Here is a 26751-nt window from a genome sequence, read left to right on the forward strand (position 1 = left end):
CAGATGCATCAGGATATTTATTAATATATCTCTGATTGTGTTCATCAGAAAGAAGAAAGTCATATACACCTAGGATGGCTTAAGGGTGAGTAAAGCTTGGAGTAATTTTCATTTGAAAGTGAACTAATCCTTTAATGTTTGAAAGTATAGCAAAGAAGATGGTCAGGTGTGGGCACTGGAGTAAATGTGCACAAAAGAAAATAAAAAGCCCTAAGTTAAAATATAAGCAGGTGAAGGATATAAACTAAAAATAATACAAATAAAAGAAGTGGTCATAAAGGTGGACAATCAGATGCAGAGTGAAAGTAGCCTTTATTTCAAACAGATACACATTTTCTATTGCCGTACTCTTTAACAAAGAACATAAACAGGGTCTCACATTTACATGACTTTTCACATGTATGTGCAAGCGCGATGTTTTATTAGACTGATCACAACTGAATTGTCTTTCAGTGAATGCGCAGATGATTGTTCTAATTTCTCTTTTTTCCAAACCTTATCACACTGAGGGAAAACAACAATTACTTTTCAGAATGAGTTTGCAAATGCCGTTTCAGATCTGTGTGATATGTGAAATTTTTTTCACACTGCAGACACTTGTAAGGCTTCTCTCCAGTGTGAACTCTCATGTGAATCTTAAGGTTTCCTTTCGTCGTGCAGCTCTTTCCACATTGAGGGCAGGCGAAAGGCTTCTCTCCAGTGTGAATTCTCATGTGACTCTCAAGGTGCGCTCTGTGTTCGAAACTCTTTCCACAGTGATTACATATTTGAGGCTTCTCTCTATTGTGAATTCTCATGTGATTCTCAAGGGTTGTTCTGTGTTTGAAACTCTTTCCACAGTGATGGCACATGTAATGCTTCTCTACAACGTGCATTTTTGCGTGATTATTAAGATGATTCCTGTCTGTGAAACTCCTTTCGCACTGATGACATACAAAACAGTTCTCTCCTGAATGAATCCTCATGTGATGATTAAGGCTTTCTTTATACCTGAAACTCTTTCCACACTGCTCACAAACAAACGGCTTCTCTCCTGTGTGAATTCTCATGTGAGTCTTAAGAGTTCCTTTTACTGTGAAACTCTTCCCACACAGTTTACAGGTGAAAGGCTTCTCTCCGGTGTGAATTCTCATGTGGACTTTAAGGGTTTTTTTCTGTGCAAATCTCTTTCCACACTGAGGGCATCTAAACCGTTTCCCTGCAGTGTGGATTTTCAAGTGGAGTTTAAAGTTTTTTTTCCGACTGAAACTCTTTCCACACTGTTGGCAGGTCAAAGGGCTCTCTCCAGTGTGAACTCTCTTCTGGAGGTTTCTAGTTTGTGTTTTATGAGTTGGTGAGTAACTAAATGATTTCTCCTTAGCCATGAAAAAATGGCATTTCTCATACAGATCTTTCTTTCTCGTACCATTTTCGTTCAGTTCTTGACTCTTCTCTTTTAGCACCATCAGGTCTAGGGTGAAAAGAAACAAAAACAAGTTAACAGGTTTAATGGCACAAAGACATGACAACCTTTAGACATGTAAAACATCAAATGCAACAACATGTATGCTGAATCCTATACCCACTAAACAACTGAAAAAGGTGTTACCTGTATTCTCAGAACCTCTTGTCAACATTGTTAATTCTTTGCTTTCTTTAGGACATGTCCCAAATACTGTGCTCACTTTTTTTTTTTTACCTCCCATCTTTATTCTGTGTCATTCCCTCACCCACACACTTCTCATCTCTGGATATGAATACCACAACAAGAAACTTTATGTTCCACTTTAACATCTGTCCTCTCTCTTCCAAGCCAGCACGTGCTACTCCCTCTAACCCCTGGTTATCTGATGTTCTTCGTGAACACCGGACCAAACTCAGAGCAGCGGATAGAAAATTATTCTAATCAAAAGATCCATCTGACCTAACTATGTATGAATCTCTGCTCTCATTCTTTGCTGTTGACGTCCATGCAGCAAGATCTTCATATTTCGAATATTCATATTTCATTAATTCGAATTTAATGTTTTGCCTCGATTTTATTATTTTTTAAATCGAGAAATCTCGATTTTGGATAAAAAAGTTAGCAAGCGTTACAATTAGACATGTTGACAATACAGCATAACCGTGTTACGAGAAGAAAATGATCCGACCTCATGATGGCGCCGGCGCGCCGGATTAACCGCTCTCATGTGACGCTCTATGAACGTAGAACACATCACTATTCTTAAGCGGCTGTTCATTCAGAAATGCGTTATTGCATTATAAAAATGAGACGCAGGCAGTGGAATGAGGAAAAAAGGCAAAGTTATTAAACGCGAGTTGAACTTTTTATTTTTTACTTGACCGCCGTGTTTTTAGAATGGCGTTTAATGGGTGAGACGCTGCAAAAGACGCGAGACACAAGTGAAACACCTAAACATGTCTGCCAAACATAAAAACAATTGGACAAATAGCGCAATGGAATGCAAAAACCTGTAACCTGTTTGATATTTCATGTTTGCATGATGGTGACAGGCTGAAAGCTGCTGTTGGTTTCTGTTTACAAAGCATTTGCTGTTAATAATAGCCTATTACTGGTGTTATTTATTGCTATTAATTTTTTGCTAAGAAATATTTAGCATTTTCTTATTTTATATTATTTCTGAGTATATATGATGTGTTTAAGGTAAGTTTGTACAACATTTGCCTTCATATTTCAGGCATATTTCTACAAAGATATTAACAAATTGTTTTACATTTACACCATGTTGATCACTTCATGTGTGGTGCACTTGGAATGGAAATTTTTTTTAACCAGATTGAGAATGTTACTTAAATCATATTGTAGTTAAGTTTTTAAGTTGACTAGTTAAACAGTAAAAAAAAAAAAAAATCGTGAATCGGTCAATCATTCTGAAAAAATTGAGATTTTATTTTTTTGCCATATCGCCCAGCCCTAGTTCAGAGTACTCAAAATTATTGTAGACACTGATTACCTCAAAAAATTTAAGTAAAGCAACTCAAATCTTTTAAGTAAAGAATAATTATAAAAAACAATTAAGTCAAACTGAATTTTTATTTAATGTTTAAGTCCACTATTGTTTACCATACGTAATGTTTCTTATTTTTCAATTATTTTGATGCAGTGGTTGTGAAACCCAATAAGTTCAGAATACTCAAAACATTTAAGTAAACAACTCAAAGATTATTTTAGTACAGTGGTTCCCAAACTGGGGTACGTGAGGTGACAGAGGGGTACGCGAACAAAATTTTGCCGTTCATTTAATTCTTCCCTACCTTAAAACAACATTAAAACCTATCATGTATTTTCTAACAGGCACAATGCCGTAACTACATGACATCCAATCAAAATACCACATCTTTTGCGGTCAAATCTGACAGCATCCATTTCCAGATAAGCAGCACGCATACGGGTGCGTATAGGTTGCGTGCGGTGTCTGCTATCTTAGCAAATCGTGCTACATTACTGCCGTTCTAGACAATGTACCTGCAGATTTAGCACTTACTAGCATGAAGAACAAATAGCCTGGCACAAAAGGTGCATAAAGATCAATTTAAGATTCAAACTCTTGATACAAAACATAGCCTACCTTTTGTGAGTTCTTGTTTTTAATGTTGATAATATTATACGAACAAGAATGCAAATCCAAATATCCACACAACAGTTCAACAAACAAAAGGGTAATATAAAGTGATGTTCTTTACAGTATTGTCAGTATTTGCTCTATTTTGCAACGAAAGCAACAGCAGAATTACAACACAGCGGTGTTTCGAGAACGAATCTGCGGCTTTGAACAAATCGTTTGTGAAAGTCATGATTCACTGATTCATTCATGAATAAAGCCACTTGCTGACTTACCGCCATCTACTGGCGGTTTTAGTACTTAAAATAATCATTTTTCACGTTTTTAGCATTGCATATTTCTCTTTTGAATTTTTTTTTTTTATTTAAAACATTATTAATGTATTCGCGAAAAAAAAAATGCACTAGAAAGTCAATTTAGGGGGCAATTATTGTCCCTTAATGGAAAATTTACAATCTAAGTGGAAGAGAGGGGGTATACAGAAAGATGGTAAATGCATCAAAGAGACTATCACCATTTACTTGCATGATCTGTTAATCAACATGCAGTATATATAGTCTTGATGTTTCACAGCCCATTCTTGACCTATCCACAGGCACTACTCTTCACCACGATGGTAACACTAAAAACTTCAACATCACAGAAACACCTTTAAATACCAAAATAACAGAACATAAAACAATAACACATCTTTCCTTTAATCTTTAATCTTGTGCAAAAACACACACAATAACACTCAATTTCAACATTTATTCTCCCTTACAGAGTGTGACGCAAAGCATGCTGGGAACTTAAAATCTGCTGCAACTCAGTTTAATGTTGAATGGATTCTTCTGATAACGTCGGTTACATCGGCAATAATTAAAAAAACCCTCAAATTTAATTGTTTTAAGTTGCATCAATGATTTAACAGACTTTAATTGCAGCGTACTCAATTTTTATAAGTTAGTAGTACTGTTCGGGTTTACAGTATTCTCCTGGATCTATCTGCTGCCTTTGACACTGTGAAGCATCAGATCCTTCTGTCCACCCTCTCATCACTGGGAATAATAGCAACTCCACTTCACTGGTTTGAATCCTATCTCACAGGTAGGACTTTCAGGGTTGCCTGGAGAGGGGAGGTATCCAAAGCACATCAACTGATCACGGGGGTTCCTCAGGGTTCAGTTCTTAGACCCCTCCTCTTCTCTATATACACTACATCACAGGGACCCATCATGAAGGCACATTTCAAGGTTTCTCCTACAATTGCTATGCTGATGACACGCAGCTTTAACTTTCATTTCAACCAGATGATCCCACAGTAGCTGCATGAATCTCAAGCTGTCTGGTGGACATCTCGGCATAGATAAAAGAACATAACCTGCAGCTCAATGTAGCAAAGATTGAGGAGCTTGTCTTCCCTGCCAATCCGACTCTACAGTGCGATTTCACCATACAGCTGGGTTCATCATCAATTACCCCATCAAGGTCGGTCAGACCAGCTGACCTTCAAAGACCACACTGCAAAGACAGGTTTGCACTACACTGAGCATGCAACACAACTTCTCATCCAGGCCTTGGTCATGTCTAGGCTTGATTACTGCAATGCTTTTATGGCTGAACTTCCATCAAACCTCTACAAATGATTCAGAACTCTGCAGCACGACTTGTCTTCAACGAGCCCAAAAGGGCCCATGCCACACCTCTGGTTAGCTCTCTTCACTGGCTACCACTTTCTACTCGCATCAAGTTCAAGGCATTGATGCTTGCTTACAGATCTACCTCTTACTTCCACTCTCTCTTACGAGCCTACATCCCTATCAGAAGCCTGTGATCACTAAATGAGAGAAGGCTCATGGTACCATCACAGAGAGGCACAAAAGCACTCTCCAGAACATTTCCGTTCACTGTTCCATGCTGGTGGAATGATCTCCTCACCTTCATCCGGAATGGGCAATATTCAAAAGACAGCTGAAAACTCATCTTTTTTGTGAGCGCTTAAATTTCTATGCTTTGACTTTCCTTTAATCGCTTCCTATTCTAGCTAAGTATTGTGAGCACTTCTTTGTGTTTATTTGCCTCTTTACAATGAATCGCTTGCTGTATTGCTCATTTCTAAGTCGCTTTGGATAAAAACATCTGCAAAAAGAATAAATGTCAATGTATTTTCAAGCTGGCAGTTATCAAAGCCCTTATAAAAACCCACAGTAAAACACGGGATCGGGATTCCGCAGTCCCCAACACAAATCTTACGGGAACAGGGGGTTTTACCTTTGCTGCAGGTGGGAGTAAGAGTGGGGCTGGGAGGTCAAAACACATACTGCAGGTCCCGGGATTTAACAAGAAGAATGAAGTCAACAAAAGTTCAGAAAAGATTAAATTGTGGTTTTACTATACAAAACCAAAACAAGGCAAAGAGAAAAGTGTAAAGAATTGCAAGTTGTAATAAATATTCAAAATTACTGATAGCAGGAATATTAGGCTGCTGTCACTTTAAGAGCTGAGCAGATCCAATATACTGCAACACATGAAGGGATTGACATCAACACCCGCCAAATGCGGGTGGATTTCAGCAGTGGTGTGAAATGCAGTCACTCCTACTAGCCTCTTTCAATTGTAGTATTTTAAAGAGGCATCTGAAATAATAAACTTAGTGCAATGTAGTTATAAAAATATACGTTTTTCGATACACATCAATACTGAAATATCTTAAAAGCTTCCAATACTAATTCATCTAAGCTTCCAATACCCTCTTTCATCTCTCAGACAGCGAGATGACACACAAACCCACCTCCCCTCACTCAATTCTTTTGCTCCGGATGAATATTTTTGCTGTTACAGGGCTTGAATTTCAGTGTGGGATTGCGCATAATTTTATTAATTTTGTGCTCACACCCAGAGTGTGCACACATAAAGCCACCTCTCAGGAATAAACAGAGTTATTTTTCACAGCTTATTGCACATACACAGTGAAATACACAAAATAACGTTGTCAAAATGCTCGTCTTGGCGAGTATTCATGTAAGCAGTCGGTTATGTTTTAAGTGAACGTAAACAGTTGAGAAAGAAAACGTATAATGGATAATATGTATAATAAATAATATGTATAATGGATCCGTTTGTCAGGTCTTAAAGTGACAATAGCTATGAACATTTTGCTTTCTCACATCACTTGTTTTACATGCAACTTCACTGGCTAATAAATGCATAAGTGACCAGCTGAATATAAACTAATGCAAATAGCTGGTAACAATCGTGATATTAAACATTTGGGTCGGATTTGTGTGTATTTTTGTCACATTGTTTTAATCGCTTGAGGTACTTCTAATGTTAGCGTCCCCTCAAACTTGATGGCAAACATAGGCTACTGCTGTTTCTCTGCTAATGCAGCATCTAGTCAGCAAATTAATTACTGTATAACGATATGACAACATGTACTGTAGAGTTCTATCATACCGTTTCGCTGACGGTGTTTTAAATGCATGAAAATGTAGTGTAGGTTGAGTACTTAAAGGGTTAGTTCACCCAAAAATGAAAATTCTGTCATTAATTACTCACCCTCGTGCCGTTTTACACCCGTAAGACCTTCATTGATCTTCGGAACACAAATTAAGATATTTTTGTTTAAATCCGATGGCTCCGTGAGGCCTACATAGGGAGCAATGACATTTCCTCTCTCAAGATCCATTAATGTACTAAAAACATATTTAAATCAGTTCATGTGAGTACAGTGGTTCAATATTAATATTATAAAGCAACGAGAGTATTTTCGGTGCGCCAAAAAAACACCAAAATAACAACTTATTTAGTGATGGTCGATTTCAAAACACTGCTTCAGGAAGATTCGGAGCGTAATGAATCATGATTCGGATCGCATGTCAAACCGCCAAACTGCTGAAATCACGTGACTTTGGCACTCCGAACTGCGGATTCGACACGCTGATTCATTATGCTCCGAAGCTTCCTGAAGCAGTGTTTTGAAATCGGCCATCACTAAATAATTCGTTATTTTGGTTTTTTTGGCACACCAAAAATATTCTCGTCGCTTTATAATATTAATATTGAACCACTGTACTCACATGAACTGATTTAAATATGTTTTTAATACCTTTATGGATCTTGAGAGAGGAAATGTCATTGCTCCCTATGTAGGCCTCACGGAGCCATCGGATTTAAACAAAAATATCTCAATTTGTGTTCCGAAGATTAACGAAGGTCTTACAGGTCTGGAACGGCATGAGCGTGAGTAATAAATGACAGAATTTTCATTTTTGGGTGAACTAACCCTTTAAGTATACGCACGTGTCTCCACGCAGCCTCACATGTCAAAATAAACAGCACAAGGCATTAGTGATTCTGCCTCTAGAGGCCGCTCTTATACTGTATGATTAGAGCAGACCCTTCTCAACCGCTCCTGCCTCCCCATATAGAACCAGCAACGGACACAACCCGGAACAACTATCACCATGGATTCTTGCCGATAGCCAATTGTGGGGCAGATTAATCTGCAAAACCGATGAATTGTTCGACTTCTAAAAGGAATGTCTAATATCTTGTTTTTATAATTGTTGGAAGCCAAAATCAAAAATCAATTATGATTAATCGCACAGCCCTAGCAAGCGTGAATAAAAAAACAGGGCTATAACCCACAGTCTGACCCAGGAGAATTGGTTAATTACAGACAGATCTCAAGTCTGTCATTCACGTATAAAATATTAGAAAAATAGTGTCCTCGCACCTATGTTTAGTTTTTGTGAAGAATTTTGAATAACAAATATTGGCTTCTTATTGGAATAATAATTATTGGAATTGTTAGCTTCCATGTGCATCACACGAAAATGTGACAAACATGAAAAAAGCTCATTTATTACATTTCTCTCAAAAGGAGAAAGTCTTATTTCCTTTTAAAAGTTATTATTTTGAGGAGTAAAGGCGTTTTAATCACTATGTCTAGAAAAAAAGTAATGTTTACAAACCCTAAAAGTGATTTTGAGGATGACATAAAAAAAAAAAATCAATTTGATCACTCACATTTCACAGTTTGCTTTTTGCTAAATAAATTTATTTGTTAGATACTGTTGCATAATTTAGCAAATGAAATTAATGATTTTCATTGTTTTTAATTCAGAAATAGTTATTGGGTTTGATGTTACACAAAATAATTTTTTTTCAAATTTAATTTGTGAGACAAGTTGCGTCTCACAAATGAAACCAACCTTGTTCCTCAGTATCTTCTTGTTTCACTCTGAATGCTTCTTCAATCTTCAAGTCTTCACTCTCCTCTTTAATAAACGCCATCTTTATAATAGTGTCACATGGATCTCAGTTGCTTCACCAGGAGATTTTCTGTGTTTTGATACTCTGTCATGTTTAAGACAATAATTAACAGAAAGAAAAACACATCCAAACTAAATCTCTGGGTGTGTCTCAATCAGCTCCCTAGTTCAGTAGTTAGTGCACTGGTAAGGGAGTCAGTCAGAGTGAGAGTTAATGGCCTTAAATGACCTGATTATACAAAAACACTCAAAACTAGTACTACAAATTAATAAAACAACACAGATTATACAGACAATAAATATTTAGACATTTATGATTTACAAGTGGTATGTATTGATTTGTAGATTATATTTAAAAGATTACTTTGTCATAAAAACACTGGCAGTTGATTTGTAGTTTACACTGGTGTACTGCAGGTGTCGTCAGCAAACCGTGAATCATTTCGAGAATCATTTGATTCAACTGAATCTAAATTGGTTTAAAGAAGCTCAGTTTCTCTATCATTACTTGCCAGTGACCAAATAGCGTGTTTATGATGAACTCCTTCACAACATAGGGAGCACCTTTTCTGTTACTCATGTGTGGATGTGCTTTAGTAATATTATTAGATACAATACATTACAAATGTTACATTCATTAATAATTAACTTATTTCACAATTCTCTATATAATAGTCTGAACGGGTTGTATTGATTTAAACACTTTAAATTATTAAAAACACAAACCTTTCTTCAGCCAAATCACAGACTCATGAGAACGGCGCAGCCTTATGACATCATGTCGCCCCACCAAAATAAAAGTCTTGTTCACACGCTAAAAAATTCACATACAGAAAACACATTCAAATGATAAGATAAAGGATGGATTCAAAGTATCAATCACAGATTCCCAAATCTAAATTATATCTAAATATATTTATACCAACTACAGAGCATTTTTGTGATATTCTCAATCATGAATAGTCAAGTATCTTGATCTACATATTACAAAGGATTGGAAAGAAATTTTGAGTATTTCAAAATCATTAAGAATTTGTAGTTAAAAAATAGGTTTTTGATTGCAGAGAAAGATCTGCTATTTAATTCTTTAACTAAAAATGAAAATTCTGTCATTAATTACTCACCCTCATGTCGTTCCACACCCTTAAGACCTTTGTTCATCTTCGGAACACAAATTAATATATTTTTGATGAAATCCGAGAGGTATATGACTCGTCCATAGACAGCAATATAACCACCACTTTCAAGGTCCAGAAAGGTACTAAAGACATCATTAAAATAGTCAGCGTGACTGCAAGTGATTCACCTTAATGTTATGAAGAGACAAGAATACTTTTTGTGCGCAAAAACAAAACAAAAATAATAACTTTATTCAACAATATCTTCTCTTCTGTGTCATTCTCATACATTGTTTACGTCCAGCGCTTCCAGGTTCTGTCAGAACGCCGACTCATTATTGGCCGGCACCTGCATCAGAATCACACGTGAAGCTCACGTGTTCAGCTTTGGCCAATACTGTGCCGGCATTCGGATGTTAACACGGAAGCCTTCACAGCATAAGAGAATGACACAGAAGAAAAGATATTGTTGAATAAAGTAGTTATTTTTGTTTAGTTTTTGCGCACAAACAGTAACATTCATAACTTCATAACATTAAGGTTGAACCACTGCAGTCATGTTGACTATTTTAACAATGACTTTTCTACCTTTCTGGACCTTGAAAGTGGTGGCTCTCGGATTTCATCAAAAATATCTTAATTTGTGTTCCAAAGATGAACAAAGGTCTTACGGGTGTGGAATGACATGAGAGTGAGTAATTAATGACAGAAATTATATTTTTTGGGTGAACTAACCCTTTAAGTGTTTTCTTTATAATGGATTTCTGAGGGAAACGCTTAGTGCATTACATTCATATTCTGAGTGCATCAGCTTTCCTGTAGCCTATCCATTATAGCCTACATCAATAAGGTATGAGTTTGGTCTTTTTAAATCACTGTATTAGTCCATTAAGCCACGTTAAGCATTTTATATGTTCAGACGGCAGGGGAATCCTAGAGTATGACGTATGAGGGAAACCCTAGTACTGTAGCACAGCGCCGCAATATAAAATTAATCAAACTAAACAACTGAGAAAAATATACGTCTTCCTCAGTTGTATGTTCTGTACATCAGCATCAGAAGAATAACATTATAAACTCGTTCACAGCAGAGAAAGCTGCTTATGTGTACACAGGGAAAGTAACCGTGAAGACTTAAACATAAGCACAGCGTTTGTGTCCTTATCAGCTTTTCTGCATATATACTGGCCCTGATAATCATCACATATACTTACCACTTGCTCCAATTCTGCAAATCAGTTTTTGTGAATGAATGACTCTCTCTAACTGTTGCTTTGGTCTTTGTAACACCTGATTGTACGGCGACTATCAGCAGATAGAGATTATGCATCAGTACTCTACTGCTTTTCCTGCAGTTCCCGGATGTGGAATGTTGAATTTTCTCTCGAATTTGAACCACTGAATTTGTGGAAGCGAATTTGTAAAGCGAAATAAAATGGACCGAAAATTGCCTGTTGAATATTATAGGTTGTATTTGTTAACAGACTGACTATTTTGGAAGTGACATCCGAAAGGTGAATATGGATTATTGAATTTTTAAAAATGAAAATGTGTGTGAAATGTTTTGAATTGAAATATTAATAGCTTTAATATACAACCATGATGAATTTCAGAACATAAAAATGCAGGCGCTAAAAATACAATGCATTAAAATGCAAGCACAGTTAAAGCAATGCTTTTTTTTTTTTTCAATTAGTGCAATTCAACAAGTTTTTTTTTTTTTTTTCAAATACATTTGTCATTATTTTACTTCCATACTACAGCAATTAAAATTTGTTACATGCTATATTATTTAGCTGTCTATTTTCATTACAGTCAATAATTTTAGATCCGATTCCAATTGGATGCACAAATAGTCAGATTTGGACTGACAGTGTGAACGTAGCCCATGAGTGAGTGATTCAATGACTCAATTTGTGTATCCAATTGGAATCGGATCTAAAATTATTGACTGTCCACATTGTGTATCGCAACTGTTCAGATCCAATTTGTGTGTAAATGCCGCTCTTTCATTTTCCGGAATACATGTGAGAAAGTCACATAAACAACATGAAATCTGGAACAGTCAGACTGAAACGGATTTCCAGAAATGCGATTTGAATAGGATTTCAAACCACATACAGTATGAATGTAGCTCAAATCGGATATGTAAAAATGCATTTCCTGTGATTTTTTTCCCATTCACACTTTCTAAATCTGATCAGATCGGATATGCACAAAAAAAAAAAAAAATGGATTTGGACCGACAGCCTGAACGTAGCCATAAAGACTTGACTCGCTTTATTACTGGATAAATATGCATATTTGAAACAATCTCCTGAATGAATGATTCAATGATTTTTAACTTGTTGCCACCTACTGGTGTAACAATGTAATTAATACAATCTTTATTTGACGCATTGTTTACAAATCAAACTGCTCTCAATCCAAAACTGCACAGCTGATTAAAGCAAAGCCAAATGGGCTTACCTATGCATTGCTTGCGTTTTCTGAACTTTCCTGGTTATTACTTGTTGGTGTTCGTCATTGGCATTTCAACATCTCTGGCTACAGAAATCTCTTCTTTTAATTGGATTGAACTAGATAATGACACAATTATCATTTGTAGAGGTTTTTTATAGCCAAAACTGAAAGTGGTTTCATAACTGACTAACTTTGCCACATTGACTGTTATTTTCATATGCTTTACTGTGAAGCTAATTTGAAATTATCTGTATTGTATAAAGTGCTATAAAAATAAGTGTGACTTGACTAGAGATGAATCAAATAATGCAGTGGAATGTTCATTATTTCATTCCGTTTTGTCATTTTTTACATTTATTTCAGTTACAATCTGGCATTTCACAGCAAAACAGAATTTTAACTGATATTTTGATTCTGAGGTGTTAATATATGGAATGTAGCGACGCCTCTATACAATCAAAATTAGAGACCGTCTATCATAACCACTCAATATTTGAATATATATCAAAGGTCAGGTGTGGCCACAGGTGTTCATATGTACATGATAAAAGAAAATAAAAAGCCTGAAGGAAAAGTATAAAGAAGTGACCATGAAGGTGGACAATCATATGTGGCCCACATTTAGTTATGATGTGAACATTTGAAATGCCTGCTTTTTTTTCTAAACCTATCAACCTCAGAACATTGCACTTTCTTTTCAGAATGAGTTTGCAAATGACACTTCAGGTCTCTTCGATATGTGAAACTCTTTTCACACTGAAGACACGTGAAAGGCTTCTCTCCAGTGTGAAGTCTCATGTGAGTCTGAAGGTTCCCCTTAACTGTGAAACACTTCCCACACTGAGGGCAGATGAAAGGCTTCTCTCCGGTGTGAACTCTTATGTGAACCTCAAGGTTTGCTTTTTGTGAGAATCTCATTCCACAGAATTTACAGGTGAAAGGCTTCTCTCCGGTGTGAACTCTCACATGGACTTCAAGGGATGATTTATATGTAAAACACTGTCCACACTGAGGGCATGTGTGAGGCTTCTCTCCAGTGTGATGTTTCATGTGGACTTTAAGGTTTTGTTTTTGAGTGAAACTTTTTCCACACTGTTGACAGGTGAAAGGCTTCTCTCCAGTATGGATTCTCATGTGGACTTCAAGGTTTTGTTTTTGACTGAATCTCTTTCCACACTGACGGCAGGTGAAATAACTGTTAAATTCTCTTTTTTGTGAGGAAGTCTTTTCTGTCTGTGTGGATTGTTCTCCATTTACGAAATCATGATGTTTCTCATACTGATGTTTCTCTTTCATTTCACTCAGTTCTTGACTCTCCTCTTTCAGCACCTTCAGACCTAAAGTGGAAAAAAAAGCAAATACAAATCACCACCAGTTTAATGACAGTTCAATGGTCTTACCTGTAATTATATCCTTATTGTAACAAACGCTATAGTTAAACAATTACAATAACTATGTTACAAGTCAGAATCAAGAGCTTTAAAGTATGGACCTTCTTGAATTATTGACTTAACAATTGGTATTCCCCATGTGTAAAATGTGTTCTGCTAATATGACAGATATTAGGAAAAACCTGGCTTTAAGATATTCCAAAAGATGACAGGAAATAAACATTTTCAGTGTAAGAAAATTTTAAAGGGGTGATTCAATACACGAGTTCAATGCTGGATTTACACAAAGAAAGATGAAGCAGTTCCCACTTTAAAGGAATAGTTCACTTTCAAATAAAAATTTCCTGATAATTTACTCACCTCCATGTCATCCAAGATGTCCATGTCCTTCTTTCTTCAGTCCAAAAGAAATTAAGGTTTTTGATGAAAACATTCCAGGATTTTTCTCCTTATAGTGGACTTCAATGGTCTCCAAACGGTTGAAGGTCAAAATTACAGTTTCAGTGCAGCTTCAAAGGGATACCAGATGAGGAATAAGGGTCTTATCTAGCGAAACAATCGGTCATTTTCGAAAAAAAATCTAAATGTGTATGCTTTATAGGCACAAATGATCGCAACACAAGTGCTTCCACCAGAACGCAATTCCATATTCTTCAAAAAGCTTACGCTAAATGTCCTACGCCTTCCCTATTCAACTTACGGAAAAAACGGGACTGGCGCCGCGTTCGTTCCGTAAGTTGAATAGTGAAGGTGTAGGACATTCAGCTTTTTGAAGAATACGGAATCGCGTTCTGGTGGAAGCACTTGTGTTGCGATCATTTGTGCCTATAAAGCATATACATTTTGATATTTTTTAAGGGAAAATGACCGATCGTTTCACTAGATAAGACCCTTATTCCTCGTCTGGTATCGTTTAAAGCCCTTTGAAGCTGCACTGAAACTGTAATTTTGACCTTCAACCGTTTGGAGACCATTGAAGTCCACTATAAGGAGAATAATCCTGGAATGTTTTCATCAAAAACCTTAATTTCTTTTGGACTGAAGAAAGAAGGACATGGACATCTTGGATGACATGGGGGTGAGTAAATTATCAGGAAATTTTTATTTGAAAGTGGACTAATCCTTTAAAAGCAGAAGCTGCTGTTTATGGGCCCCTAACTGTAAGCACATTTTATTGTTTTTACATCTTTTAAAAGTATTATGTTGCTCTATTTTGGTTGCATCAAGGACATAAACAAAGACCAATGTGTTTTTGCTTTGCTAGCCAGTTAGCTAAATTCTATTGCATACTTCTCCAACAAACACCAACAAACTTCTATGTTCATAGACAAACAGTTGTTCATACTATAAATTAAACACTACCTTTACAAAAATGCTACTACTCAGTCATGTATTTGGCTACAGTAAAGCTTTAATCAGGATAAAACCGTATATTGAAAGCTAACAAACAGCAGTAACATAAAGTGACAGCATATCTAAACACTTTGACACAAATACAAACGGAAATACTTACCATTCATAAACGTCCATTAAAAACCGTGCTTGCAGAGGTTCTGCTTGACCCTCTTATTATTACTGCTATCTGGGTCTGATTCGGGCTCAATTTGATACGGCAATATAGACTCCATTATTTACATTTCCACTGAAGCACATGTAACAACTAATGGTAAGGGGCGTGGCGTTTCCGGACGCTTCAGCGAATCACAATACACTGGGCCAGCTAACCAATCTGAGCCCACTGCTATTTCGGAGGGAATGGTATTATAGAACCAGGAAGTCAAACCGGCGTTCAAATGACAATGGAAACAGTGGTGTAGAATAAAGGCAAAATATGTGAAAGCATTAAGACATGTTAAACTGCGTCCCATAAACACAATCAAGCCTAGAAAAAAAAAGAAAAAAAAACAGTGAACCACCCCTTTAAGTAAAGATATTTTGAGTTCCCATGGCACTTTGTACACAAGTGATTGTTAACTACCCTTTTTATTACAGTTATGTTATCATCCAACTTTGCATGTGTGGATGATACCACAAAAGACCATTCTGCAAAATAGTTGCATTAACTGCAACCCTCCTGCTACTGCTATTTTGAGATTTATCTGCATATATCATACACTAGAGTTGTATAAAATAACCACAGTAACACAGTAAAATTGGACAGAAAATACATTAATATTAAACATCAGTATATTTCTAACGGAATGACTCAGATGGTATACAATACAACAGTTGAGAGTTTATTGCAGCAATGCAGAATAAACAGATGCAGGTGAATAAACTGTAAATTGCAAAGTTCAATGGAGTGATAGAATGGTAACAGTTTTACTGTCCTTGCAGATGATGAGGAGATCGTGGATCTTGGAACTGGAGAGAAAGCACACACTTCGAGTGAACACTGGAGACTCTGAAGGTAAATCACATACATGGAACAGGTACACACAGAGAGGATTGGGGAAGACGTAGAGAATAGGAACTTGTAGAAAACGTAGGAGCATCGTCGCTGGAATGTGGATTACAGGTAAGCAGTTCTTACTCAAAACGAGACCAGACAACTATGAAGCTCGGGGTGTGTGTTTAAATACAAAGACATGTTGTTAGCTTGAATGGTGTCAGGTGTGCGTGATTAGAACTCCGGAGATAGTGCTCTCTTTGATTGGTTGGTGACAGAGCCTGGCGTGTCTGTTACAATATTATTCTTTATTCAGTTCTATGCAACAGAATCAGATTTAACAGAGTTCTTGACCAATTAATGTATAGTTCTACAAAGCTATTACTATCAGAGCATGTGAGCAGAGAGTAGCAGGGAGTGGACCAGTATCGTAATTTTACCAGTGTTGCCCAGCACGGCTATACCACATCATGTTAGAGCACAGTAGGGCTATTGTAAACAGAAACAAGTAAACTACTACATAGTAGGGACGTAACGATTCAATCGCAGTCGATTGAAAATCGATAAAAATATGTGACGATTTAAGTCGGCTGAGATGTTAAACAAATCGCGATACATGTTTCAAACAGCAGGGGCCGCTGAAGCTGTAAACTGTGACCTCGCTTTGCATGCATGATAGCAGCCAACGAGTTGTAGTGTGAAACAGTAGGAAATATGGCAGCAGGAAGTGTGGATGTTGATGTTGAAGACAGGGCTCTGAACCGGTTCAAGGAACTAAAACGAAAACCGGAAACGAACGAAATTTTGACCGGAACGTAACCAGAAACGGAAATGAAATCAAATTTAATAGTTCTGAACAGAAACGCTAATTTGAAATGGCTATTAACCAGTTAATAACGTTATTTTATCATTCTGTTTAATATTTTGATTTGGCAGTCAACCAATCACGAATTCAAATAGTACAGCCTATGCAAATGTGACGCTGACACATCCAAAGTGTGTGAAATGCCGGCGCTGACGCGCTCAGGCTCAGCTGTCAAGTCATCATAGGTTAGGTAAGTCACAATGCCAATGCCCTGGCATTGATTTTTCCGATGATATATGTCACCAACCGTCAAGCATTTAAGTGAAAATGAATATGGATATGTAGGATATGTAGAACATGAGTTCACACAACGTCACATCACGCACATGCGCTTCTGTGGACGGAGAAAACAGAATAAAACAATAGGCCTACATAACACATATACAATAAAAGGGAATATTAGGCCTATAGGCTACGCGAAATATTTCACTTAAATAATTAGGTCTAGAGATTAACAAAATGAAAGTGTTTCATTGTGGCACACTTCAAAGATCTGCTTGTTTTCGTTATTTATGTGTCTTTTGTAAATGTATGAATTATGTCTTGCATTAAATTACGGAGTACAGTTTAGAAGGAAAAAAATTCCAGTGGTCGCGCCGGCGCCACGCGCGCACACACAAATTCTTGCATTGCTTACTTGATATCGCAGCCTGTTAAATAATTAAAATAAAATACAATCAACCAAACATCTAAAACGTTACACTGCTCAATTCAATTCTGTGATACAATCTGCCGTTTACCACCCGTGACCACCGCCTGACTGTGCTGTTATGTGAAGCATGATGTCGATAATGCGAGTTAAGTACAAAGCTTAATAGTTTAGCATTCGTCTCGAAAATGGAAACAGTGTCGAATGAGAAAGATAGGTTTCAGATTCACTTTAAATTAATTAGTTTAGCATCTTAATTAGTTTTATTTCTAATAATTTTTTTTTTTTTATTCGTTTTGGCTTGACGTAGGCCAATATAGCCTGAATAGGCCAACTGTAGGCCAACTTTAGAGGTTTTGTGGTTAAAAAAAAAAAGTTTTGTTTACAAACATTATAAACAAAGCTATATGCTAGGCTATTTGTAAACATTTTATTTTATTTACCAATAAATTACATTATTTCTGAATGTAGGCCTAATAATAAAATGCGACGTATCTTTAAAAATCGGTATTTTTAACCATGCAGCAAACATTTTAAAATATCTTGAAAAAATACTTTATAAACCATTGATAGTTCTTCCTTATGTTTAGCCTACAAATTTGGACAGAATCTTGTTATAAAATACTATATGTATTAATTAAATAAAATGCTGTACGTATTATTATTATTATTATTAAGTAGGCTACATGCAAACAAAAAAAGTAAATAAATAAATAACGTTATTAACCGTTATTTTTTTTTTAAACAAACCGGTTTCGGAACGTTAATAATACAGAAGGAATGCTGGAACAGAAACGTTAAAATAACGATTCAGCTCGGAGTGAAACGACTGAATTTTTTTTCGTTTTTAAGTCCCTGGTTGAAGATGCCCCATCCTCGTTTAAATCGGAGGTGTGGCGGCATTTTGGCTTTCCAAAGTCTAAAAATGACAGTGGTGAGTTGGTTACAGACAAAACGAAAACTGTGTGCAGACACAGCAAGAAGCTGTTTATATACACTAACAGCACAACAAACATGATGCAGCATTTAAACCATCACCACAGTGAGAAGCTCCAGTCACCAGCTCCATCGGTATGTAAAAAGCTATTAACAGGCCAAACCACTCTGACCAGCGGATTTGCAGCCCCACTCGGTCCAAAGAGTGCGCGAGCCACAGAGATCACACGGTGCATCTGTGTTTTCATGCCGAAAGATATGAGGCCATTTTCTATTGTAGAAAATGAAGGATTTCGGCTACTGGTGAACACATTGGAGCCCAGATACACCATCCCATCCCATGCTGAAGTTTTCAAATCAGCTGTGAGTGAATGGGGGCTTCAAAAGGCTAACCGTGGAATTACTGTTGTTACGGACAACGCGAGAAATATGGATGTTGCTGTCAGAGAGGCTGCGCTAGCCCCCCATGTTAGGTGTTTTGCCCACACTTTAAACTTGGCCAGTCAAACGGGTTTGAGTGTTCCCCACGTTAGACGTTTGTTGGGCAGAGTGAGGCGCATTGCTGCTTTCTTTCACAGAAGCTCCACAGCCACAGCAGCACTCGCAGCCAAACAAATACTTCTGGAGCTTCCAGCGCACAAGTTAATCATCGATGTCGCTACGTGCTGGAACAGCAGTCTGGATATGATCGAACGCTATCTCGAACAGCAAGCGGTTGTGACAGCTACTCTCCTGAGCAACGACGTTCGACGAAATGTCCGTGACATCGACACTTTGGATGTCTTAGACATCCGTGATGCGGAGGACATCGTGAGGATTCTTAAAGACCCACTGAAGTGTCTTTCTCACTTTTGCCAATATAGATCAATGACATTACCCTGCACTTCAGCTTCTCATCAGATTTTCTGTCCAATCAAATGCTCTCTAGAATCTAAAGTGTCCTGCCCAATAATGCTGCGCATTACTAGGCACTTTGTGAATTGTGAAGCACTATAAACACATTTACAATGCTTTATGTATACTACCATCACAGAGTGTTAAAGCTTTTTGTTTTGTCTTGTTTTTTTTTGTCAAAACTCCATAAGCAACGGCAAAAAAACATTTAGGCTTGATATTTTTTGCCTCCCTAGTTCTTTGGAATTTGAATTCCTTTTGTGTCAGTGGCAGCAAATGCTGGGCCTTCATTTGTTCCTTGTGCAGGATGAAGGCATTCACAATTGCAATGTCCAAGAGATGCTGAAACAGCTTCTTATACCATTTCCGGGTCTTGTGTAGTACATTGTAATAGCCGATCAGTGCATCCGATAGATCAACTCCTCCGATGTATTTGTTGTACTCGAGCACAGGCTCAGGAATGGGAATGGCCTGCCGGGTCCACTCACCCTGGTCCACCTTCACTCTCCTGTTGACAGTCTCCCCCCCATAAGCCTTGTGCACTGAGGAACACATGACCACCTCCCGTGTGTCCATCCATTTAACAAACAGAAGGCCATCTTTCCTTGTCCATCTGATGGCTCCCCTTTCAGCTTTTTTGGGCATATCATTTTCTCTTGTCTGTGGAAAGCCCTTCCTGTTTGTTCTGATTGTGCCACATGCACCCATCTGTAGCCCTGCTAGGTCTTTGAAGAGATCTGGGCTTGTGTAAAAATTGTCCACAAACAGTGTGTATCCTGTGCCTAGCAGAGGAAAGTCTAACAGGGACATGACAGAGTCGTGACTGAGTCCTTTGTCACTGCGTGTGGCCCTTTTCCCCTCATACACAGAGAAATTCCATGTGTATACGGTAACCGAATCAGCCAGAACAAAAAGCTTATAGCCCCACCTAGTGGGCTTGGCTTTCATGTATTGCTTGAGCGCAATATGGGCTTTGGTTGCCACCATCCTCTCGTCAACTGAAAGATGGTAAAATGTCTTACAGGCATTTATGAGGTCTGTGTAGAGAGGCTTTACTTTGTACAAAGGGTCATATTCATCAGTTCCCTTTTTCTGCTGGTTTTCTGCTGGAAACTAAAATTGTAACCCAGCTTTTTGGACCAGTAATCACTCAGTTCACTGGCTTTCACAAGGCCAATGTAAGTGAGCAGAGACAAATAACCATTAAATTCATTCAAGGTGAGAGTTTGCCATTTGTATTTTTTCCTAGAGTTAAAAATTTTTTCTCCGTATGTATTTGTGTTTGCTATTATCTCCAAGACCACACTGTTGCTGAAAAACAACTGAAATAAGTGGATTGGATAATACAACTCATCAGTTATGAGCTGTGGTCCAGGAGGTCGTTTAGGTGCAAAGCTGGGCATTGGTGGTGCCTCATCTTCGTCAGAAAGACTGTGCCACATGTCAGTTTGTTCTTCTGAACTGACAGCAGAACTTGACCTTTTTTTGTCTAGCTTTTGTTGGTTTGGAGGTCTGTGGCTGCAGGTACTGGAGGATTTCAAACCAACATGGCTCCTGGTTACCCTGGCATCTGAGGACAGGCTGTGTGAGGGAGGAGGAGACTTTCATGTTGAGGGACGGGGAGACTGTGAGGTTGGTGCTGAGGATGCTTGTGCAGGGGCTTGGTTCTTCGTAAAGTCTCAGTAAAAAGACAGAGTTCTTTGTCTTTTTACTCTTTCTCTGGCTAAGCGCTCTATTTGAGTGACGTAAACACAAAATGAAAAGAAATATTTGATCATTCTCCATAAAGCGGTCATTATTTACATCTCATATCATCAGTAAACCATTGCGTTACCGAGGCAAATACTTTTGTATTTCATTCCAAAGAGCGACCGTTATCAGCCCCACAGTGGAAAATGAAACCGAAACCATAACCGTACCAGCTGGGCCGGATCGGCACTGAAAGGAATGGTTACACAATGAGAACCGTATGGCCCGATGGTGGAAAAGCGGCTTATGTTACATCACTTCGTGAGACATATCTTGTGATCGATATAATGGATTATGTTTATTTTGGACTCATTTCAATCGGGAGCATCCACTGTAAGTAATGATGTGCCATTTTCTACAATCTATGCATATTTCTTGGAGTTACGAGCTAAAACGTAGCTTGAATGCTTCATGTGTATATACTTAGCTGCCTGCGTCTGTGGGATTTTTGTGGTAGAACTCTATGAGAAATAGATTGGAGCGATGGATTATGTTGAGTTTGGGCTCTTTTTAAAGATGGGCAATTTCCTACAATCGATGCATATTTCATGAAGTTATGTGCGAAATTGTGATTTAAATGCCACAACTGCATATTATTTTCATATGGGTCTGGGGGCGGTTACACGTAAAAAAAACTCAACCAAGTTTAGTCAAAGTCCTGAGCTGTATCTGAGCTGTATGACGTTTCTGACACATTACAGAGCATAGTAAAAAAAAAAAAAAAATCCTGAATTATGAAAACTTATTTATATATATATATATATATATATTTCAGCCAATAACTCAGGACTACTTAGGATTTACTCAAATTGGCTACATGCATTGTAAAGTTAAGACTCTAAGCTTTCAAATGACTATTATGTGCTGATCAAGGCAGGCGTTTTGAAACATATGATTATTAATTTTTTTTCATAGCTAGGTGGTGCCCTCCAGCGGTACACTTAGGGATTACTCAGCGCTCATTAGGAGTTGATCTGTCAGTGATTGCTTAGTAATTTGATTATGAATTTTTTCACGGGAGGGTGGTGTCCCGCCGGCGGGACACTTCAGGCTTAAGGGGTTAAGATATGTCAGTACAAGTTGCTTTCAGTTAAAACAGCTCAAACATGCATTTTAGCCTAGGACTAGCTTAAGCCTTGTCTGTGATACTGGGAGCATGTGACTCAGATAATGTGTAATTTATGGTGAGAGGAGGAGAAAAATGTACACCCTGAACTAAAGACAATGTCTAATTGGTCAGAACTCCTCCGGTAGGTTGGACAAATGTTTGAATCAAAAACTCAGGACACTACCAAAGAATTACATAGAGTGGAGACGATCAAGATTAAATGAAAACAGCTTCATTCAAGCTATCTAACTACTCTCGTCTCACTTTTCTCTCGTTGAGAGTCTCGTGTTCTAAGTTAAGTTTTGCCAAAAAGTTTGTCAATGATTCTACAGCAAAGCCTGCTTCCAACTTCAAACTTCATCCACGAGACTTTCCATTCATCCGCAAACACACCAACGAGATTGGATTCCCAAGACGTCACTCCAGACACCGCTAGTAAATCAAAGAACCTGGGAAATCCTTTCTCCAGCAAGGACCATGAAGGGAATTCCCATCAAAGACTCAAACAACAGACACAAGTAACGCCTCTTAGCTAAACTGGTGTATTGATATAAAATGTAATAACCCCTTCTAAGAAATGATAGAAGGGTTAAATTAATGGTTCGTTCAGGTCAGGTTTTGTAAAATGCATATATTGCTAGAAACTTAGTATTTCATCATATCACACTCTTAAAACTCATTCTTTCCTCACTTTCTTTCTTTCTGCAACTCGTGTGAATGTGTGTTTGCGTGTTTATGTGATAGAAATTAGTTTGTGTTAGAATAATCAATAAAGTCTTGTTTGTATTTAAAGATGTGTTCTTGTGATTTCTGCTTACGAATTTAATGTCTTAAACTACTGATCCTGTTACTGTGCTAATAAATAGTATTTGAACTATAGTTTGGATATTAATATCCGCTATAGAGTTCAAGTGAATGCTGGATGACTTATTTGTTCAAAAGTGATTCTTTCAAAATTATTAATAATTCCGTTTGAGCTAAACTGACCTGTTTCCCTTAGACACTTTTTGTAAACTTTGTTCAACAGAAGTGCCATATGCTCCAATATCTCATATATATCTCATATATGTTGTGTTGATAGTGTGCGAAAAGCACTGTTTACTGTATTTGTATCTTTAATCTATTGTATTTATTTGTGCTGTTGCTTGTAGTTTGATTTTTTGTTCTTATTTTCTTTATTTTTTTTTGACAGTAATAATTTTTCCCCTGAACATAGCACATACTGAACCGTCCCGAAACCATGACCCTAAACCCATGATAAAAACCGAACCGTGTGTAATTTGAACTAATACACCCCTAATTTTGAGGTATGAGAGCCCTGGGATGTTTTCTTCACAGATGCTCTTACATAGAAGTTGTACTGCTGTTGTAAGCCATTTCGGTTTTATAGAGAGTACAGAGCACCATTTGTGACTTGTGCTGGCAAAATGAGTCACAATGAGCATATTATCAAAAATGTGTTATATTCATTTTCTATTTAAAAAAATCTTATAAATGGTGTATGATTTGTTGGAATAAGATAAAAATGACTGAGTTACACCTGTTGACAGAGTCAGCAAAATCAATTTTGAGGAAAATCTAGTTAAAGTTTTCTGAAGTTCCAAAACAAAATCACCTAGCAACCATACCTTAAAAATCCCTGGTAATAACATCAAATTTGGCACACACCAAGTCAAAACCCATATCTATAGGAAAATATATATATACAACTTTTTTCCCCCCATGATACACAATTGTTTGAATTGTTAACATTAATGAGACAGGTCATGAAACCCTAAACTAAATTTCTGGTTAATTGAGCTTTTTTCCACTATTTTCATCTTCCGGGTCTAAAAACCACATCGAATCCATGTCACAGGTTGTGACGTGGCAGTACACTATAATATATATAATGGCCGGCATGAGAGCAAATAAAACTGTCTGAATCAGAAGACGTTGCTGTGTCGTCGGTCTCCCCTCTTCCCCCTCCACTCCGCAGCTTAACCACGCCCACTTTTGTAGCATTTTTCAAAAATGTGGTGAGACCAGACTGCTGCTGAAACAGGGGGTTTCATGACCCTTTAAGACCTCCTGTAATGCACTGATCTAATATAATGTTTCACATCAAATGTTTTTCTCCAAAAGTTAAAGGGTTAGTTCACCCAAAACTGAAATTTCTGTCATTAAGTACTCACCCTCATGTCGTCCCAAACCCGTAAGACCTTTGTTTGTCTTCAGAACACAAATTAAGATATTTTTGATTAAATCCGAGGGTATCTGATCCACACATAGGCAGCAACTATTTTTTGGGTGAGCTAACCCTTTAACCAAACATTCACTGAAGACAAAACAGATAATGTTTGCATGAATACTCGCCAAAACATATTTTGAAATACTGTAATTCTCGGTGGCGGCTGGTGCTAAAAAAAATTTAGGGGGGAATGTTCGATATGGGGTTAAAAAATTTGAGCTCAATGTGGGTTTATTACCAGTAATAAAGTAATCAAGGTAAGCATACAAAAAACAAACCAACAATAAAACAAACACAATGTAATGTTGCCTAAACCAGCAGCACTACTTGAAAAGAAATTCCGCCCTCTGTTCTCCATTCTGGCTTGCAAATTTCTCAATGACCTTCTGGTTAAAGTCAGTCATCTCAGTCACCAGTTTCTTTTCCATTGACAGCATGGCCAATGCATTCAGCCTCTCCTGGTTCATGTTGTTTCTCAAAAAAGTCTTAATCCTTTTCAAGGTTGAGAAGCACCTCTTAGCTTCTGTTGTGGTTGTGGGTGTGGTGATGAGGATCTTTAGGAGAGTGACAGTCTCTGAAAAGACTTCTTCAAGATTGTTCTCCATAAACAGCTGGAGTAGGTCCACAGCACCACAACAGGCTCTGAAGTCTTCCTTGCAGTAGATGAGACTAAGCTCTGTCTTCAGCTTACTCCCATTGAGCACTGGATAGGCCTTCAAAGTCCTGCTCAGTGCATCTTCAGGAAACGTTATCTTGAACTGTTCAAACCTGTCCCCTTGCAGCAAGGTGGCACTAACAAGGTGGTTTGTGAAGGAGAACCGTTCCATGGTGTGCCCCAGTATGGTATTGCAGACCTACAGTGAAGGATAAAAACAAAAATTATGTAGTGAAGACAAAATATCAATTTCAACAGCAACATTTAAAATGACCAATTTAAGTTATAAAGGGAGAACAGTTTCAATGTTTGAATCCATAATTTCACAGAACCTCATACACATGAACAACATTTTAAAATATCAGCTATTTATATCAATGAGATTCAGAGATGAAGGTCATAATACTAATGTTGTCCACTAGAGGATAACAAATCTTTTTAGATCCGAAATCACATACTTCCTTACTATACAGTAGGAGAAAACAGTATGTGACAAAAGTAGTATGTCTGAATTCATAACAGTTTTCATAAAAGAAAAGGCAAAAAGTACCTGGATGACCTACTTCTTCAGGCGACATTTTGAAGTGTGCATACGATGGATACTTTACTATATCATGAGGCCATGAGAGAGGATTTGTGTAGTGAAGCGACGTAATTGACATCTGGTGGGTCACATGATAACGACAGTGTGGCGAATGTAGTACGTCCAGATTACATTCATACTACACATTTATACCATATAGAATGTACTTCTTTAGCCGCCATGAAGTAATGACTTTTTCAAAATAAGTACCTACTCAAGAGAGTAGACGTCGACCGATTCATCAGTTTTGCTGATTAATTGGCACCGATAGTTGATTGGTGGAACAATCGGTTATCTGCAAAATCCATGCCGATAGTTTTTCCGGGTTGCGTTTGTTACTGGAGAAGTTACTGGGTGCGCTGTCATCGAAATAAAATAAAAACGAAATAACTATCACTGGCGCCTTGTTTTGTTTATATTCACGTGTGATGCTGCGGGCAGCACGGACTGAGCACACGTTGCATGGAGAGCGCTGACATATGCGGGTTTAAACCACAGACATTGAAAAAGTAATGTACGTCGGTGCCGATAGCCTAGTGGTTAGTGCGCCGACACATGGCGCAAATGCGTTCATGACGACCCGAATTCAATTCCCGTCTCGAGATCCTTTGCCGATCCTGCCCCCTCTCTCCGCCCAATGCTTTCCTGCCTGCTCTCTACTGTCCTATCTGAATAAAGGCACAAAAAGCCCATAAATATAACTTTAAAAAAAGAAAAGAAAAAGGAATGTATAAAGTACACTACAGTACATGTTGATCATATTATAAAGTAATACATTTGCTGACTAGATACTGCATTAGCAGAGAATGAACAGCTAAATGTATGTTTGCCGTCGAGGCTGAGAGGATGCCATTAGTACCTCAAGGCAGCTGTTAAAACAATGTAACGAAAACATGC

At 37.6% G+C, this 26751-nt stretch overlaps 2 protein-coding genes across 6 annotated transcripts in view; both read right to left on the reverse strand.

The window, feature by feature from the left end:
* LOC127510588 (gastrula zinc finger protein XlCGF8.2DB-like) overlaps positions 1-26751 on the reverse strand; it is a 445238-nt gene that overhangs the window by 134384 nt on the left and 284103 nt on the right. For 4 of the 5 annotated variants that reach the window (XM_051890271.1, XM_051890269.1, XM_051890270.1 and 1 more), the window contains one exon: positions 16021-25470. The exons of the other annotated variant lie outside the window; for it this stretch is intronic. In XM_051890271.1, the coding sequence (XP_051746231.1) occupies positions 24940-25470 (531 nt within the window). In that variant the 3' untranslated portion in view covers positions 16021-24939. Of the gene's footprint in view, positions 1-16020; positions 25471-26751 lie in introns of those variants that run through there. 5 annotated transcript variants of the gene reach the window in all.
* Positions 294-9629, reverse strand: LOC127510676 (gastrula zinc finger protein XlCGF8.2DB-like). Its single transcript, XM_051890578.1, has 3 exons — positions 9551-9629; positions 8765-8909; positions 294-1450 (listed from the first exon to the last, which is right to left on the reverse strand). Exons 2-3 carry the CDS (start codon positions 8844-8846, stop codon positions 522-524), a joined length of 1011 nt encoding a protein of 336 aa, XP_051746538.1. The 5' UTR covers positions 8847-8909; positions 9551-9629; the 3' UTR covers positions 294-521.

The sequence above is a fragment of the Ctenopharyngodon idella genome, chromosome 4 (assembly GCF_019924925.1).
Source record: "Ctenopharyngodon idella isolate HZGC_01 chromosome 4, HZGC01, whole genome shotgun sequence".
Taxonomy (NCBI): domain Eukaryota; kingdom Metazoa; phylum Chordata; class Actinopteri; order Cypriniformes; family Xenocyprididae; genus Ctenopharyngodon; species Ctenopharyngodon idella.